Genomic DNA, 15,161 nt, shown 5'->3' on the forward strand with positions numbered 1-15,161 from the left:
ACAGGGATGCTGGTGTATCCTGTTAGCTGTTTAAACTGTGACAGTGGCATACAGTTTGTATCTGCTCCTGTATCTAGCTTCATTTCTATCTTGTCCTCATTAACCATTACCTCTTCATACCAGCAGGAGTCACTGATATCATGTGACATTTTCAAAATCAGACTCCACTGTGTGTACATTTGATGCTCCACGACCACGACCTCTGCTCCGATAGCTTGACATTCTGGCTTGACATTGATCTGCAAAATGGTTTAATTTCTTACAGCGACGACACTCCTTGCCATTTGCAGGGCAGTTGCGAGGTTGATGCATTGTGCCGCATCTGCTACATGCATTGGACGTGTGCTGTGTTGCTTGAGCAGTAGCTCCACTCTGCGGGTGGTTACTAGCTTGCGCTGACTGTGTGCGCTGTTTTCCTCGTCCTTAATACCGTCTACGGTCTCTGCCTCGCGTGTAAGAGTTTAAGAGTGTGAACTGACTGGTCCGGGGTTTGCGACGACTTGCCTTGTATCATATCCAGTTCCCTCTTAGCGCTCTCAAACGTGCGCATTCAATGTGTCAGTACTCCAAGGGATGTATTGCTGTCATTACCCATTACTTTAATTTTCATTGCCAGATCTTTTATGGAGAAAAATAATTTGTCTCATAGCGTGGTCTCTAAATCAGTAAACTGACAGTTACTTGCCATCTCCTGAGATCATTCACGAATGCTTCTAGACCCTGTCCTTCAGGCCTCTGGTATGCCAAAAACTTTGCACAGAGAGCCATCACTGGATTTCTTGTGTTGGAATACTGCTCGAATTTTCTGAGAATCATATCAAAATCATTGCGATCTTCCTCTATCCTCTATCATCTTCAGCTTACTGTACCCATCTAAAGTTACTGTATATATCATATCCTCTCTCTCCCAGTATCGTGAGCAAAATAGCAACCTTTTTCGCTGAAGATGCTTCACTGTTTCCCGATGCTGTGAGGAACAGGGCGAAACGTTGCTGCCACTTTTTCCACGCAACGTTCACATTAGGACAGTCAAAATCAAACGGTTCAGGTGGCTTATAGTGTAGAACATCCATTGTAAAATTTTAATCCGTTGATTAATGTCAAAATCCTTTTGTATTCAATCAATCAATCAATCAATCACCTTTATTTATATAGTGCTTTAAACAAAATACATTGTGTCAAAGCACTGAACAACATTCATTTGGAAAACAGTGTCTCAATAATGCAAAATGATAGTTAAAGGCAGTTCATCATTGAATTCAGTTATGTCATCTCTGTTCAGTTTAAATAGTATCTGTTTTTATTTGCAATCAAGTCAATGATATCGCTGTAGATGAAGTGATCCCAACTAAGCAAGCCAGAGGCGACAGCGGCAAGGAACCGAAACTCCATCGGTGACAGAATGGAGAAAAAAACCTTGGGAGAAACCAGGCTCAGTTGGGGGGCCAGTTCTCCTCTGACCAGACGAAACCAGTAGTTCAATTCCAGGCTGCAGCAAAGTCAGATTGTGCAGAAGAATCATCTGTTTCCTGTGGTCTTGTCCTGGTGGTCATCTGAGACAAGGTCTTTACAGGGGATCTGTATCTGGGGCTCTAGTTGTCCTGGTCTCCGCTGTCTGTCAGGGCAGTAGAGGTCCTTTCTAGGTGCTGATCCACCATCTGGTCTGGATACGTACTGGATCCTGGCGACTGCAGTGACCCTCTGATCTGGACACAGACTGGATCTGGTGGCCACGGTGACCTCGGAACAAGAGAAGAACAGACAAATATTAGCGTAGATGCCATTCTTCTAATGATGTAGAAGGTACATGTTATGTGAAGTGTTTCCGGTTCCGGTTTACCTAATTAATGCAGCCTAAAAATCCTTTAACGGATTTGGATATTAAAAGCATATTAGTATGTTATGTGTATGCCAGGTTAAAGAGATGGGTCTTTAATCTAGATTTAAACTGCAAGAGTGTGTCTGCCTCCCGAACAATGTTAGGTAGGTTATTCCAGAGTTTAGGCGCCAAATAGGAAAAGGATCTGCCGCCCGCAGTTGATTTTGATATTCTAGGTATTATCAAATTGCCTGAGTTTTGAGAACGTAGCGGACGTAGAGGAGTATAATGTAAAAGGAGCTCATTCAAATACTGAGGTGCTAAACCATTCAGGGCTTTATAAGTAATAAGCAATATTTTAAAATCTATACGATGTTTGATAGGGAGCCAGTGCAGTGTGGACAGGACCGGGCTAATATGGTCATACTTCCTGGTTCTAGTAAGAACTCTTGCTGCTGCATTTTGGACTAGCTGTAGTTTGTTTACCAAGCGTGCAGAACAACCACCCAATAAAGCATTAAAATAGTCTAACCTTGAAGTCATAAATGCATGGATTAACATTTCTGGATTTGACATTGAGAGCATAGGCCGTAATTTAGATATATTTTTGAGATGGAAAAATGCAGTTTTACAAATGCTAGAAACGTGGCTTTCTAAGGAAAGATTGCGATCAAATAGCACACCTAGGTTCCTAACTGATGACGAAGAATTGACAGAGCAACCATCAAGTCTTAGACAGTGTTCTAGGTTATTACAAGCAGAGTTTTTATGCCCTATGATTAACACCTCTGTGTTTTCTGAATTTAGCAGTAAGAAATTACTCGTCATCCAATTTTTTATATCGACTATGCATTCCATTAGTTTTTCAAATTGGTGTGTTTCACCGGGCTGCGAGGAAATATAGAGCTGCGTATCATCAGCATAACAGTCAAAGCTAACACCATGTTTCCTGATGATATCTCCCAAGGGTAACATATAAAGCGTGAAGAGTAGCGGCCCTAGTACTGAGCCTTGAGGTACTCCATACTGCACTTGTGATCGATATGATACATCTTCATTCACTGCTACGAACTGATGGCGGTCATATAAGTACGATTTAAACCATGCTAATGCACTTCCACTGATGCCAACAAAGTGTTCAAGTCAGAATGTTGTGGTCAATTGTGTCAAACGCAGCTCTAAGATCCAATAAAACTAATAGTGAGATACACCCACGATCAGATGATAAGAGCAGATCATTTGTAACTCTAAGGAGAGCAGTTTCAGTACTATGATACGGTCTAAATCCTGACTGGAAATCCTCACATATACCATTTTTCTCTAAGAAGGAATATAATTGTGAGGATACCACCTTTTCTAGTATCTTGGACAGAAAAGGGAGATTCGAGATTGGTCTATAATTAACAAGTTCTCTGGGGTCAAGTTGTGTTTTTTTTATGAGAGGCTTAATAACAGCCAGTTTGAAGGTTTTGGGGACATATCCTAATGACAATGAGGAATTAATAATAGTCAGAAGATGACCTATGACTTCTGGAAGCACCTCTTTTAAGAGCTTAGATGGTATAGGGTCTAACATACATGTTGTTGGTTTGGATGATTTAACAAGTTTATACAATTCTTCCTCTCCTATAGTAGACTTACTTCTGTTCTGACACCATGTCATATACACGACCACCATAGCACTGGGGAGGAACTCAATTACTTTATTTTCGGTTCAGCATTAGAGGTCAAGTATGCATTGTAGCTAAACCCCAGCCAGACAACGGTGAAGCGTACTGATATTTCAAAAAGCCTTTTATTTTCTTACACCCTTTTCTTCTTGAAACACCGTAAGAGCTACAGGACAGATAAATAACATAAATTAGCTCTTACGAACACAAACATTAGCCGAAGGCCACATTACAAAGTATATTATATATATAACAGTATATAACAACTTCACAAATAGCCATTTATAAAACATGACAAGTGATACACATTTAAACACTTCTTCAAGACGAATAAATTAACCTGCATATTAATGCACAGAAACATTAAACACACTAAACAATACCTTGTTCCCATTCAAGCTAGGTGCTTAATTATCCGCTCCTTTCCTTAATGATTTCAGAGCATTTCAGAGCGACATGAGATTATTTCCTCCTTTCTTCCGTATGTGCGTCTCATTAACCAGTCCCGCCTTTCTAGACGCAAAATTAGCGTTCCACTATAGAGGCGGAAATAAAGGGCTCATTACATAAACAGAGGAGACTAATAAAATAAAGTTCAAAAGAAATTATTACTTATATACTCTTTCCTTAGAGTTAGTTACACTCCCACCAATCATGAGTGAATAATGGGATGGTACACAGACCACCTTAGGCACGAATGATTTTAACTAAAAATTGCCTTCCCTGAGCCCATATAAGAACAAAGACAACTTATGCTAATGTTGGAAAGTTATCTAAAACTATATAATATTTTGTACTATGGAGGGAAGGAGCAGATTGAATTAGTCTCCAACAGCAGAACAAGCTTCTGGACTGGGCGCTCAACTTCGGACACCTTGTGAAGACGTTCACCTTTCTTGCCAAGCTTACGGTCACCAAGTTGGATTTTAACTCTCCGAACAAGTCCATCTTTGTCAGTAGTGGTTTCTGAAACCCTACCCAATCTCCACTTGTTCCTGTGCACATCTTTTCCTTTCATGATTACAATATCTCCAACTTGTAAATTTCTTCTTGGAGCATGCCAGCACTGTCTGAGAGCAATGTTGGCAAGGTATTCCTTTCGCCATCGACTCCAAAACTGTTCTGCAAGATATTGAACATGCCTCTACCTTTTCTTGCCATACACATCTTCTCTGACGAATTCACCAGGAGGAGGCAAGGCCTGAACCGATTTCATTGTCAGAAGATGATTAAGGGTGAGTGGTTCGAGGCTATTGGGGTCACTGAGATTGTCAACAGTCAAAGGACGACTATTGACTATAGCCATTGCCTCATAGAAAAAGGCCCGTAGTGAAGCATCATTTAATCTACCAGAGGAAAGGGCAAGAGTGGACCTTAGAACGCTTCTCACTGTCCTTATTTGTCTTTCCCACACTCCTCCGGCATGGCTAGAATGGGGTGCGTTCATGCTGAAGTCGCACTGCTTCTCTGCAAGAAATACAGCCAGATGGTCTGCATCGACTTCCTTTAGAGCTTCTCTAAACTCATTTTTGGCTCCTACGAAGTTGCTTCTTTGATCAGATTTGATCTGACGAACAGTACCACGTATGGCAATGAAACATCGAAGGCCATTTATGAAAGCATCTGTCGACATGTCTTCAAGAATCTCAATATGAACAGCACGGGAACTAAGGCAAGTAAAAAGAAGACCGTAGCTCTTGTTCTCTTTTCCTCCCTGCTTTGTAAGGAATGGCCCGAAGCAGTCCATGCTGCAGAAAGTGAAGGGGGGTGATGGCTCCAACCGATCAGGGGGTAGATCGGCCATCCTTTGCTCTTCCATAGGTCTGCGTTGCAGTCTACAGATGACACATTGACGAATGTTGGATGCAACCCCCCGATTGATTCCTATAATCCAGTAGCCGCTGCACCTTATTTCATTAATGGTAAGACCTTTACATTGATGTTTCATCTTCTCGTGATGATAAGCATCTCGTGATGATCTTTGGGAATGATTGCAGGGTGCTTAATGAAGTTAGGAAGAGAGGAATTGCACAGCCTCCCTCCCACCCTGAGGACACCGTCGTCATGGAGAAAAGCATCAAGAGCATGTAACTGATTGTGATGTGTTAGAGGGATCCCTTTGCTCAGCTGTTTCAACTCTTCATGATACACATTTTTTTCTGCAGATGTTTGATTAAGAAATGTTCTGCGTCTTCTCGTTCTGTTACAGAGGTGAGACTGTTTGATCTGTTCTTGCTTATGTGCCTGAGAATGCGTGCAACTGCTCGCGTAGCTAGCGACCATGATGAGAACTTAGACAAGCGATTAATGAGACTCACGCATTCAGTGGTTTTGGTACTGAGCGCTAGAACACTCCTGACCTCTGGATCTCCGACGGTTAACTCTGATATTTCATCTGTAGCCAACTTTATTTCCTTGTTCCATAGGAACTTGGGTCCAGTGAGCCAGGTAGACGACAAAAGCTCGCTGGCAGTTAATCCTCGAGAAGCATGGTCAGCAGGATTCTCGCTTGTTGGGACATATCTCCACTGTTGTGGGGCTGAGCTGAATCTTCTGAACCCGGTTAGCCACAAATGTGTGAAATCGTCGTGCTTTGTTTCTTATATAACCTGAGACCACTTTAGAGTCTGTCCAGAAGAACTCTTCTGCATTTATACATCCCAATTCCCCCTTAAGCATGTTGCTTATCTTCACGGAAACAACTGCTGCTGTCAATTCTAATCTTGGGATGGTTGTGACCTTGGTTGGAGAGACACGTGATTTTCCTACAACTAAGGCACAATGAATATCACCCTCTTCATTTTGGAGTCGCAGGTATGAACACTGGCCGTAACCCTTCACACTGGCATCAGAGAAATGATGCAGCTCTGTCTTTGAGATCCTTCCAAATCCAGCAAGTGAATAGGTACGGGATATGGTGAAATTATCCAAATGGGCTAGATCACTTCTCCATTGTTCCCATTTTGGGCGAAGCTCGTCAGTGAGGGGATCGTCCCGTTAAGACTGACGTTAAGCCTTAAGCGGTCAGATTCCACATCCCATTGAATCCCGAGAGCTCTCTCAAGTGGCAAATCATCAAATGCGAGATCCATATCCTTCACGTTGATTGCTCGTTCGGAGGGTGGTATACTCTCTAATACCTTTCTGTCATTAGACACAAACATATGTAGTCGGAGACCACCCATGGCGCAGAGTTCATAAGCTTCCCTGGCAAGCTGAATAGCATATTCAGTGTTTTCAACACTTGTGAGCCCATCATCTACATAAAAGTCCCTCATAACAAATCTCGAGCCTTGAGTGTAGATGTCGCGATTCTCTTTAGCTAGGTGTTTCATCCCATAGTTGGCACACCCCGGAGAGGAAGCTGCACCGAACAGATGCACTTTCATGCGAAACTCGCTGGGCTGTGAGTTAAAATCTCCTTGCTTCCACCAAAGAAAGCGCAGGAAGTTGCGATCAGCTTCGACCACATGAAACTGATGGAACATCTTTTGAATGTCGCACATCAATGCAATGGGGTGCTGTCGGAAATGGATGAGAACTCCACTTAAGTTGTTCAACATATCAGGCCCAGAGAGGAGGTGATCATTCAAGCTTGTTCCTTTGTATCTGGCCGAGCAATCGAACACTACACAAAGTTTATCTGGCTTCTTTGCATGATGCACGCCATGATGGGGAATGTACCATCTCTCTCCTTCACTCCCACCGTCCTTGACCTGCTCAGCATCTCCGTTTCCGATGACTTCCTCCATGAACTCAACATAAAGCTTCTTAAACCTTTCATCCCGTTGCAATTTCCTTTTAAGGTGAAGGAGGCGTGTCATAGTGGAGCCTTTGTTGTCAGGCAAGCTGGGTCTGGCTTTAAAGGGCAGAGGCATCTCATAATGGCCATGTATATTTTTCCTTATTCCCTCATCCAGTATGTTGAGGAATGTGATGTCATCTTGTGACACAATTTTGCTGTCGTCACTTCCATCTTTGAAGTCAGACTCTTAAGACGTGAATAGCTCTTGAGCAGTTGTAGCCGATCAAAAGACCTACTACACAGACCTTCAGTGGTTGGATTTCCTCCACTTTTTCTGCAAGATGACTCCATTGTTTAGCCGTCTCACAGGTGGGAATGTGAGAACGGTTAACAGGTATGCAGTCCTTTGTATAGGCGACCGGAAGATCGACTTGAACTGCGGAACTGTATCCTCTAACACGAAGTCCAGAAACACCTTCGCTTGTGAGCACTGTATTCCTACCACTCATAGTCGTCAACTTCAATTTCACTGGATACTTCAGCATTAAGACCATCACTCACTTCTTGGTCAATAAACGTAGTGTCGCTTTGAGTGTCAAGTAGTGCATACACAAGTTTCTCAGTCGTTGGATCATTTTTAGATGAAACCCAGACTGGTATCACCATTGATGTGTTAGATGAGCCTTCACCTGCTACACTGAGTTATGTTGCAGCAGCACCTCGATTTGTCTCTGGTTCTAATGTAGACTTTTCTCTTTTATAGTTGTCATCATGCAAAACTGTAGGATGCATTCCCTTACAGTGGTCACAAAAATGACGATGAAGACAGTTTCTCACACTGTGGCCAGGTCTCAGGCATCCGCAGCAGAGTTTCTTCTCCTTTATGTAGTTGCGTCGCTCAACCAACGCCATCTCAGTGACCTTAGAGAATGCATGAAGCTGGTGTTTATTATCTTGACAAAGTATGCATGAAGCCTTCCTCTGTACTGACTTGTGGTTTTCATTGTCAGTGACTGTTTCAGTGATAAGAACACTAGCCTTGTTTTTCTTCACGTCTCTGAGATTTTTCTTCTCAGTCTCAGTGATAGAATCTGATGAACGAAGGGCATGAAAGGAAGTAATGGGATTGCAAGCAATCTCAGCTTCGTTTGACGTGAATCTAGCAAACTCCTTGAAACTTGGGAATTCTTGATTTTCATTTAGGCTTTGCGTGACTTGTCGGTTCCAACTTAGAGCTGCCCAGTCTGGTAATTTGTGAACGAGCTTCCGATTCTCCTCCCAGTCATTTAATATGTCGAGACCCTTGACATAAGGGATGGCATCTTGACACGCATTCAGAAAATCTGAGAAGCGTCTCAGTCCTTCAGCATCCTTTGATTGAATTCTCGGCCAGTTTGTGAGCTTTTCTCTGAATGCTCTCTGAATGGTGAATGACTGGCCAAAGTGATGATTTAGTTTGTCCCATGCATCTTGGTATGCTTCATTGTCATTTCGGTAGAAGTTGCCATCTAAAACCTGCCGTGCTGGACCACCAACGTATTTTTTCAAATAGTATAGTTTTTAAGCTTTTGTGATTGCCCTTTGGTCAATGAGTGAGATGAATGCTGACTTCCATTCAATGAATTGTATGGGATCGCCATTAAAGACAAAAGGCTCAGGAACAGGAAGCCTATTTAAGGCTATGTTGTCTTGAAGGATCTGAGCGAGAGAGGGAATGTCTGTGCAACGGGGCAATGAATCTTGAGAGAGAGGCACCGTAGATCCAGGCATATTCTTTACTTCCATGTTCCTTTCTTTTTTAACATAGGTAGTATCCTTGTGTTCCGTCTCCTTTTCATAAATCTTCAACTTGGCTTGAGCTGCCCGTATCTCTTTTTCTGCCTGAAATCGCTCCAACTCACGCCTTCGTTCCTCTAGAGCCTTGCGTTGTTGTTCCTCTAACTCTCTTATGGATTCTTTTTGCCTTTCTTCCTCTAGCAGCATCTGATAATTTGCTTCTTTCACTGCTAGTTCAGCTGCTGCATCCGCACGTTTTGCTGTCATGACTGAAGTTGTGGAGTAATGATCAGACTTACGGTCTGCGTTCAGAGCGTCTTGGACCTTCAAGAGCATTATCATCCTTGTTAAGCTTGCCTTGGAGATCAGTTGAACTTTGTTGTTTAGCTTCATTTGTTTCCTTCAGACATGGTCTCTCTGATGAGTCTACCATTATGTGGACTTCACCTTGTAAATCTTCATGCTGATAACCAGCCATCTGCTCCTCCAACTCTGTCTCATTACCTGACTCTGACATTATCACCTTAGATTGTTAAACTCTAATGGCAGAAGAAGACCCTTTAGCAGAAATAATAAAGCCCTCGTTATGAACTGAATAAACATAAAATATCAGAACATCAGTTTAAAGTGGCTAGCACATATGCATTTACATACAGACACTCAAATAACTCTAATAACTGTCAGTGTAAATAACACAATAAACAAAGTTATCAAAGTTCTTAAATCCAAAAAACAAGAAATGAAAATGTGAAATCCTCAAAAAACAGTTAAATAAATGGATAAATGCCAAGTCCTAAAATCAAAATAAAAAGTCAATGGGTCTCATTCATGAAACATTTGTAAATATACGAGTAAATATCTGAGTGATTTGCGCGTAAAGAGAACTTCCCGAAAACTCTTCTCCTGATTCACAAAAACTTCGTAAACGTCAGATGTGATAGTGAAATGTGTGTGTGTGTTAATGAATTCCAATCAGTCGTAAATGGGATGCGCGTGTACGCTCACTCTCAATTACCATAAATCCCTCCCATTAAATCCGACTGACAACTATATATGAGCATCATATTATGACACCAAACAAAGGATTTCAACATGTCTTCTCAAAAGCGACTGAAAAACAAACATTTCTCAGCTGCAGAAATTGAAGTTTTATTATCAGAAGTTCATTCAAAACGCCATTTAATTTTCAAGCGTACATAGTGCCGTATCAGGTCCTAAAAAAGGAAGTTTGGCAGCATATTACAGATCCTATTACTGGCTCTCATAATAAAAGTTAAAAGAAAAAACGTATGTAATTAATATATATAATATTTTTTCAAAATGCTGTGTAAATATGTACCCGATTAAGGTGAATTAAAATGCAGCCGTATTAATGAGCAAAACGTTCAGACGTTAAATGCACTATTTACGCGTGGCTGGGAGCAGGTGTAGATTTCACCTTTTTTTAGGTTTTAATGAATCCGAAAATTTACGCCAAAACCACTTTACACGCGATTTATTATGCAGTATTATAGACTGTATTAGTGATTTAATACTCACAGACCTGCATCAATGTCCGTAAATGAGGCTGTACTTGACCATTGCATCGAATCCGTGAGACCACTGTCAAACATAGATCAGGCACGAGGCTTGAAGATGCAGCTTGATCAGTCCATGCTGACACGATGTAGCAGAAACTGTAGCCGGCACCGTGAAAACCCTCCGTAGCCCGTCGTAGACAACACGTCGTCAGTATCGATGCGGGTGAAGCTCTTACTGTAGCTAAACCCCAGCCAGACAACGGTGAAGCATACTGATATTTCAAAAAGCCTTTTATTTTCTTACACCCTTTTCTTCTTGAAACACCGTAAGAGCTACAGGACAGATAAATAACATAAATTAGCTCTTACGAACACAAACATTAGCCGAAGGCCACATTAAACAGTATATTATATATATAACAATATATAACAACTTCACAAATAGCCATTTATAAAACCCTTTTTATGACGTTATCTTAGTCAGTATTAAAAATGCAGAGAAGCTTATGTTAACATAACTTCACATGACAAGTGATACACATTTAAACACTTCTCCAAGACGAATAAATTAACCTGCATATTAATGCACAGAAACATTAAACACACTAAACAATACCTTGATCCCGTTCCAGCTAGGTGCTTAATTATCCGCTCCTTTCCTTAACGATTTCAGAGCGTTTCAGAGCGACATGAGATTATTTCCTCCTTTCTTAAGTGCGTGCGTCTCATTAACCAGTCCCGCCTTTCTAGACGCGAAATTAGCGTTCCACTATAGAGGCGGAAATAAAGGGCTCATTACATTAACAGAGGAGACTAATAAAATAAAGTTCAAAAGAAATTATTACTTATATACTCTTTCCTTAGAGTTAGTTACATGCATAGCCCTGAGTAGCATCGACATCCAAACTATAGAATCTGACAAATGCAAAGAGCACATACTGGACACAGTAAGTGAAGACTTTTCTGCCCCGGTGTTGTAAATGGCGGAGGACAGACGTCTTTGGAAATGAGTAGGATGGACATCCAAACTATAGAACCTGACAAATGTGTGCGGAAAGGACCAACCTGCCGCATCACACACTTGCTGCTAGGGCGCACCTCTTGCTCAAACCATTGAAGATGCAACCCAACTGGTTGAATGGGCACTAAATCCTAGAGGCGAAGTTTGACAACGTGCCTCATAGGCTAGGGCAATAGCAACCCTCACCCAATGTGAAACTGTTTGCCTGGTGGCAGCCGCCCTCCTGACTGCGACCCCCACGGCATATGAAAAGCTGCTCTGACTTACGCCACTGGCTGGTGTGGTGGAAGTAAATCTGAAGAGCACATACTGGACACAGTAAGTGAAGACTTTTCTGCCCCGGTGTTGTAAATGGCGGAGGACAGAAGTCTTTGGAAATGAGTAGGATGGACATCCAAACTATAGAACCTGACAAATGTGTGTGGAGAGGACCAACCTGCTGCATCACACACTTGAGCAGGAGCATCCCTCACCAAATGTGAAACTGTTCGCCTGGAGGCAACTGCCCTTCACCACAACACCCAAGGTTGCGGCCCCCATGGCATATGAAAAGCTGCTCTCACTTATGCCACTGGCTAGTGCGGTGGACGTAAGTCAGAAGAGCACGTACTGGATACAGTAAGGAACATTTGGAAGATAATTAGGGTGAGGATGCAAAATAGCTTTGACTTGCCTAGGGGCAAATTCAGAACAGGATGGCAGGACTGACAAAGCCTGTAAATCCTGAATTCTCCTTAGAGAGGTAATTGCCATAAGAAAAAACATCTTTAGAGTCAGAAGCCTGGCAAGCGCTGATTGTAATGGTTCAAAAGGGGTGCCAGCCCCTCGAGCACTACGGCTAAATACCCTGAAGGGGCCGTAGCTCTAGTGGGTGCCTTAACCTCTGAGCCCCATGAATGAAGCGGGCGACTAGAGGGTGCTTCCCCATAGAAACCCAGTCAATCAAAACATGGCAAGCCAAACTAGCAAACTAGCTGCCATGTAAGTTCTGAGAGTACTAGGGCATGTGCCTGAGGACAATTTCTCTTGCAGGAACTTGAGTACTGAAACAATTTGGCAGTGAGCTGGGTCTGCATGGTGTGTCATGCACCATCCCTCAAAAACACTCCATATGAGGGCATAAGTTCTTCTAGTGGAGAGAGTCCTAGCACTTAGAATAGTCTCTATTACTGTGGCTGGAAGGCCAGCATCTCTAGTTGGTCCCCCTCAGGGGCCAGACGTGAAGGTTCCAGAGCTCAGGCCGGGGAAGAAGTACTGTCCCCTGTGCCTGAGAAAAGATCTCTCCTGACTGGACCACCCCTGTGGTCTTGTCCTGTGCCCGAAGCAGAACCTGGTTCGCTAACTCGTTTGAGCGGCGTGACTGCAGTCCGCCCTGGCGATTTATGTAAGAGACTACAGATGTGTTGTCCACCCGCACTAGGACATGGCAGCCTCTCAACTGCTGGAGGAAGTATTTCAGGGTCAGAAATACAGTCAATCAATCAATCAATCACCTTTATTTATATAGTGCTTTAAACAAAATACATTGCGCCAAAGCACTGAACAACATTCATTTGGAAAACAGTGTCTCAATAATGCAAAATGATAGTTAAAGGCAGTTCATCATTGAATTTAGTTATGTCATCTCTGTTCAGTTGAAATAGTGTCTGTTTTAATTTGCAATCAAGTCAATGATATCGCTGTAGATGAAGTGACCCCAACTAAGCAAGCCAGAGGCGACAGCGGCAAGGAACCGAAACTCCATCGGTGACAGAATGGAGAAAAAAACCTTGGGAGAAACCAGGCTCAGTTGGGGGGCCAGTTCTCCTCTGACCAGACGAAACCAGTAGTTCAATTCCAGGCTGCAGCAAAGTCAGATTGTGCAGAAGAATCATCTGTTTCCTGTGGTCTTGTCCTGGTGGTCCTCTGAGACAAGGTCTTTACAGGGGATCTGTATCTGGGGCTCTAGTTGTCCTGGTCTCCGCTGTCTTTCAGGGCAGTAGAGGTCCTTTCTAGGTGCTGATCCACCATCTAGTCTGGATACGTACTGGATCCGGGTGACTGCAGTGACCCTCTGATCTGGACACAGACTGGATCTGGTGGCCACGGTGACCTCGGAACAAGAGAGAAACAGACAAATATTAGCGTAGATGCCATTCTTCTAATGATGTAGAAAGTACGGTGTTATGTGAAGTGTTCCGGTTCCAGTTTACCTAATTAATGCAGCCTAAAAATCCTTTAACGGATTTGGATATTAAAAGCATATTAGTATGTTATGTGTATGCCAGGTTAAAGAGATGGGTCTTTAATCTAGATTTAAACTGCAAGAGTGTGTCTGCCTCCCGAACAATGTTAGGTAGGTTATTCCAGAGTTTAGGCGCCAAATAGGAAAAGGATCTGCCGCCCGCAGTTGATTTTGATATTCTAGGTATTATCAAATTGCCTGAGTTTTGAGAACGTAGCGGACGTAGAGGAGTATAATGTAAAAGGAGCTCATTCAAATACTGAGGTGCTAAACCATTCAGGGCTTTATAAGTAATAAGCAATATTTTAAAATCTATACGATGTTTGATAGGGAGCCAGTGCAGTGTGGACAGGACCGGGCTAATATGGTCATACTTCCTGGTTCTAGTAAGAACTCTTGCTGCTGCATTTTGGACTAGCTGTAGTTTGTTTACCAAGCGTGCAGAACAACCACCCAATAAAGCATTACAATAGTCTAACCTTGAAGTCATAAATGCATGGATTAACATTTCTGCATTTGACATTGAGAGCATAGGCCGTAATTTAGATATATTTTTGAGATGGAAAAATGCAGTTTTACAAATGCTAGAAACGTGGCTTTCTAAGGAAAGATTGCGATCAAGTAGCACACCTAGGTTCCTAACTGATGACGAAGAATTGACAGAGCAACCATCAAGTCTTAGACAGTGTTCTAGGTTATTACAAGTAGAGTTTTTAGGCCCTATGATTAACACCTCTGTTTTTTCTGAATTTAGCAGTAAGAAATTACTCGTCATCCAATTTTTTATATCGACTATGCATTCCATTAGTTTTTCAAATTGGTGTGTTTCACCGGGCTGCGAGGAAATATAGAGCTGCGTATCATCAGCATAACAGTGAAAGCTAACACCATGTTTCCTGATGATATCTCCCAAGGGTAACATATAAAGCATGAAGAGTAGCGGCCCTAGAACTGAGCCTTGAGGTACTCCATACAGTCTTCATTTCGAGGCAATTGATGTGCCAATTGGAGAAGATGACCTCTCCAGATCCCTTGGGCTGGACAGCCAACTAATGCCGCTCCCCAGCCCATGAGGGAAGCGTCTGTCATTAGCATCTTGCAATGACAACACGGACATAGAGTGGGACCCAAAGTCAGAAACCAGGGTCTGAACCACATAGATAGGGTACGAAGCCCTACGGGTACGCGTAACCCTTAATTGCCACTGAAAAGATTCTCCTATTTCTTTACTCTGCATCTGAGTCCTCTGTCCAGCGCGCACCCGTGACAGAATCTACTGACCAAGGATGGATTCAGCAGAGGAAACGGAGCTGCACCGAGCTCTTCAGCAGCAGGGCCCTCTTCTGGGTCGACAGCAGGAGGAAATTGCAGCTTCTCGTCGCGCCT

At 42.7% G+C, this 15,161-nt stretch overlaps 1 protein-coding gene across 2 annotated transcripts in view; it reads right to left on the reverse strand.

Annotated features, from left to right (window-relative positions):
* The window catches only part of LOC127962353 (uncharacterized), a 195,492-nt gene extending 180,748 nt beyond the window's left edge, over nt 1-14,744 (reverse strand). Inside the window, exons 1-2 of one of the 2 annotated variants that reach the window (XM_052561927.1) lie at nt 14,255-14,744; nt 1,515-2,351 (exon numbers count right to left, since the gene is read on the reverse strand). In XM_052561927.1, the coding sequence (XP_052417887.1) occupies nt 1,901-2,351; nt 14,255-14,706 (903 nt within the window). In that variant the 5' untranslated portion in view covers nt 14,707-14,744 and the 3' untranslated portion in view covers nt 1,515-1,900. Of the gene's footprint in view, nt 1-1,514; nt 2,352-13,643 lie in introns of those variants that run through there. The other variant, XR_008154567.1, reaches the window with a different exon arrangement.
* Nucleotides 14,745-15,161: the final 417 nt, after the last annotated feature.

This window comes from Carassius gibelio, chromosome B7, assembly GCF_023724105.1.
Source record: "Carassius gibelio isolate Cgi1373 ecotype wild population from Czech Republic chromosome B7, carGib1.2-hapl.c, whole genome shotgun sequence".
Taxonomy (NCBI): Eukaryota; Metazoa; Chordata; class Actinopteri; order Cypriniformes; family Cyprinidae; genus Carassius; species Carassius gibelio.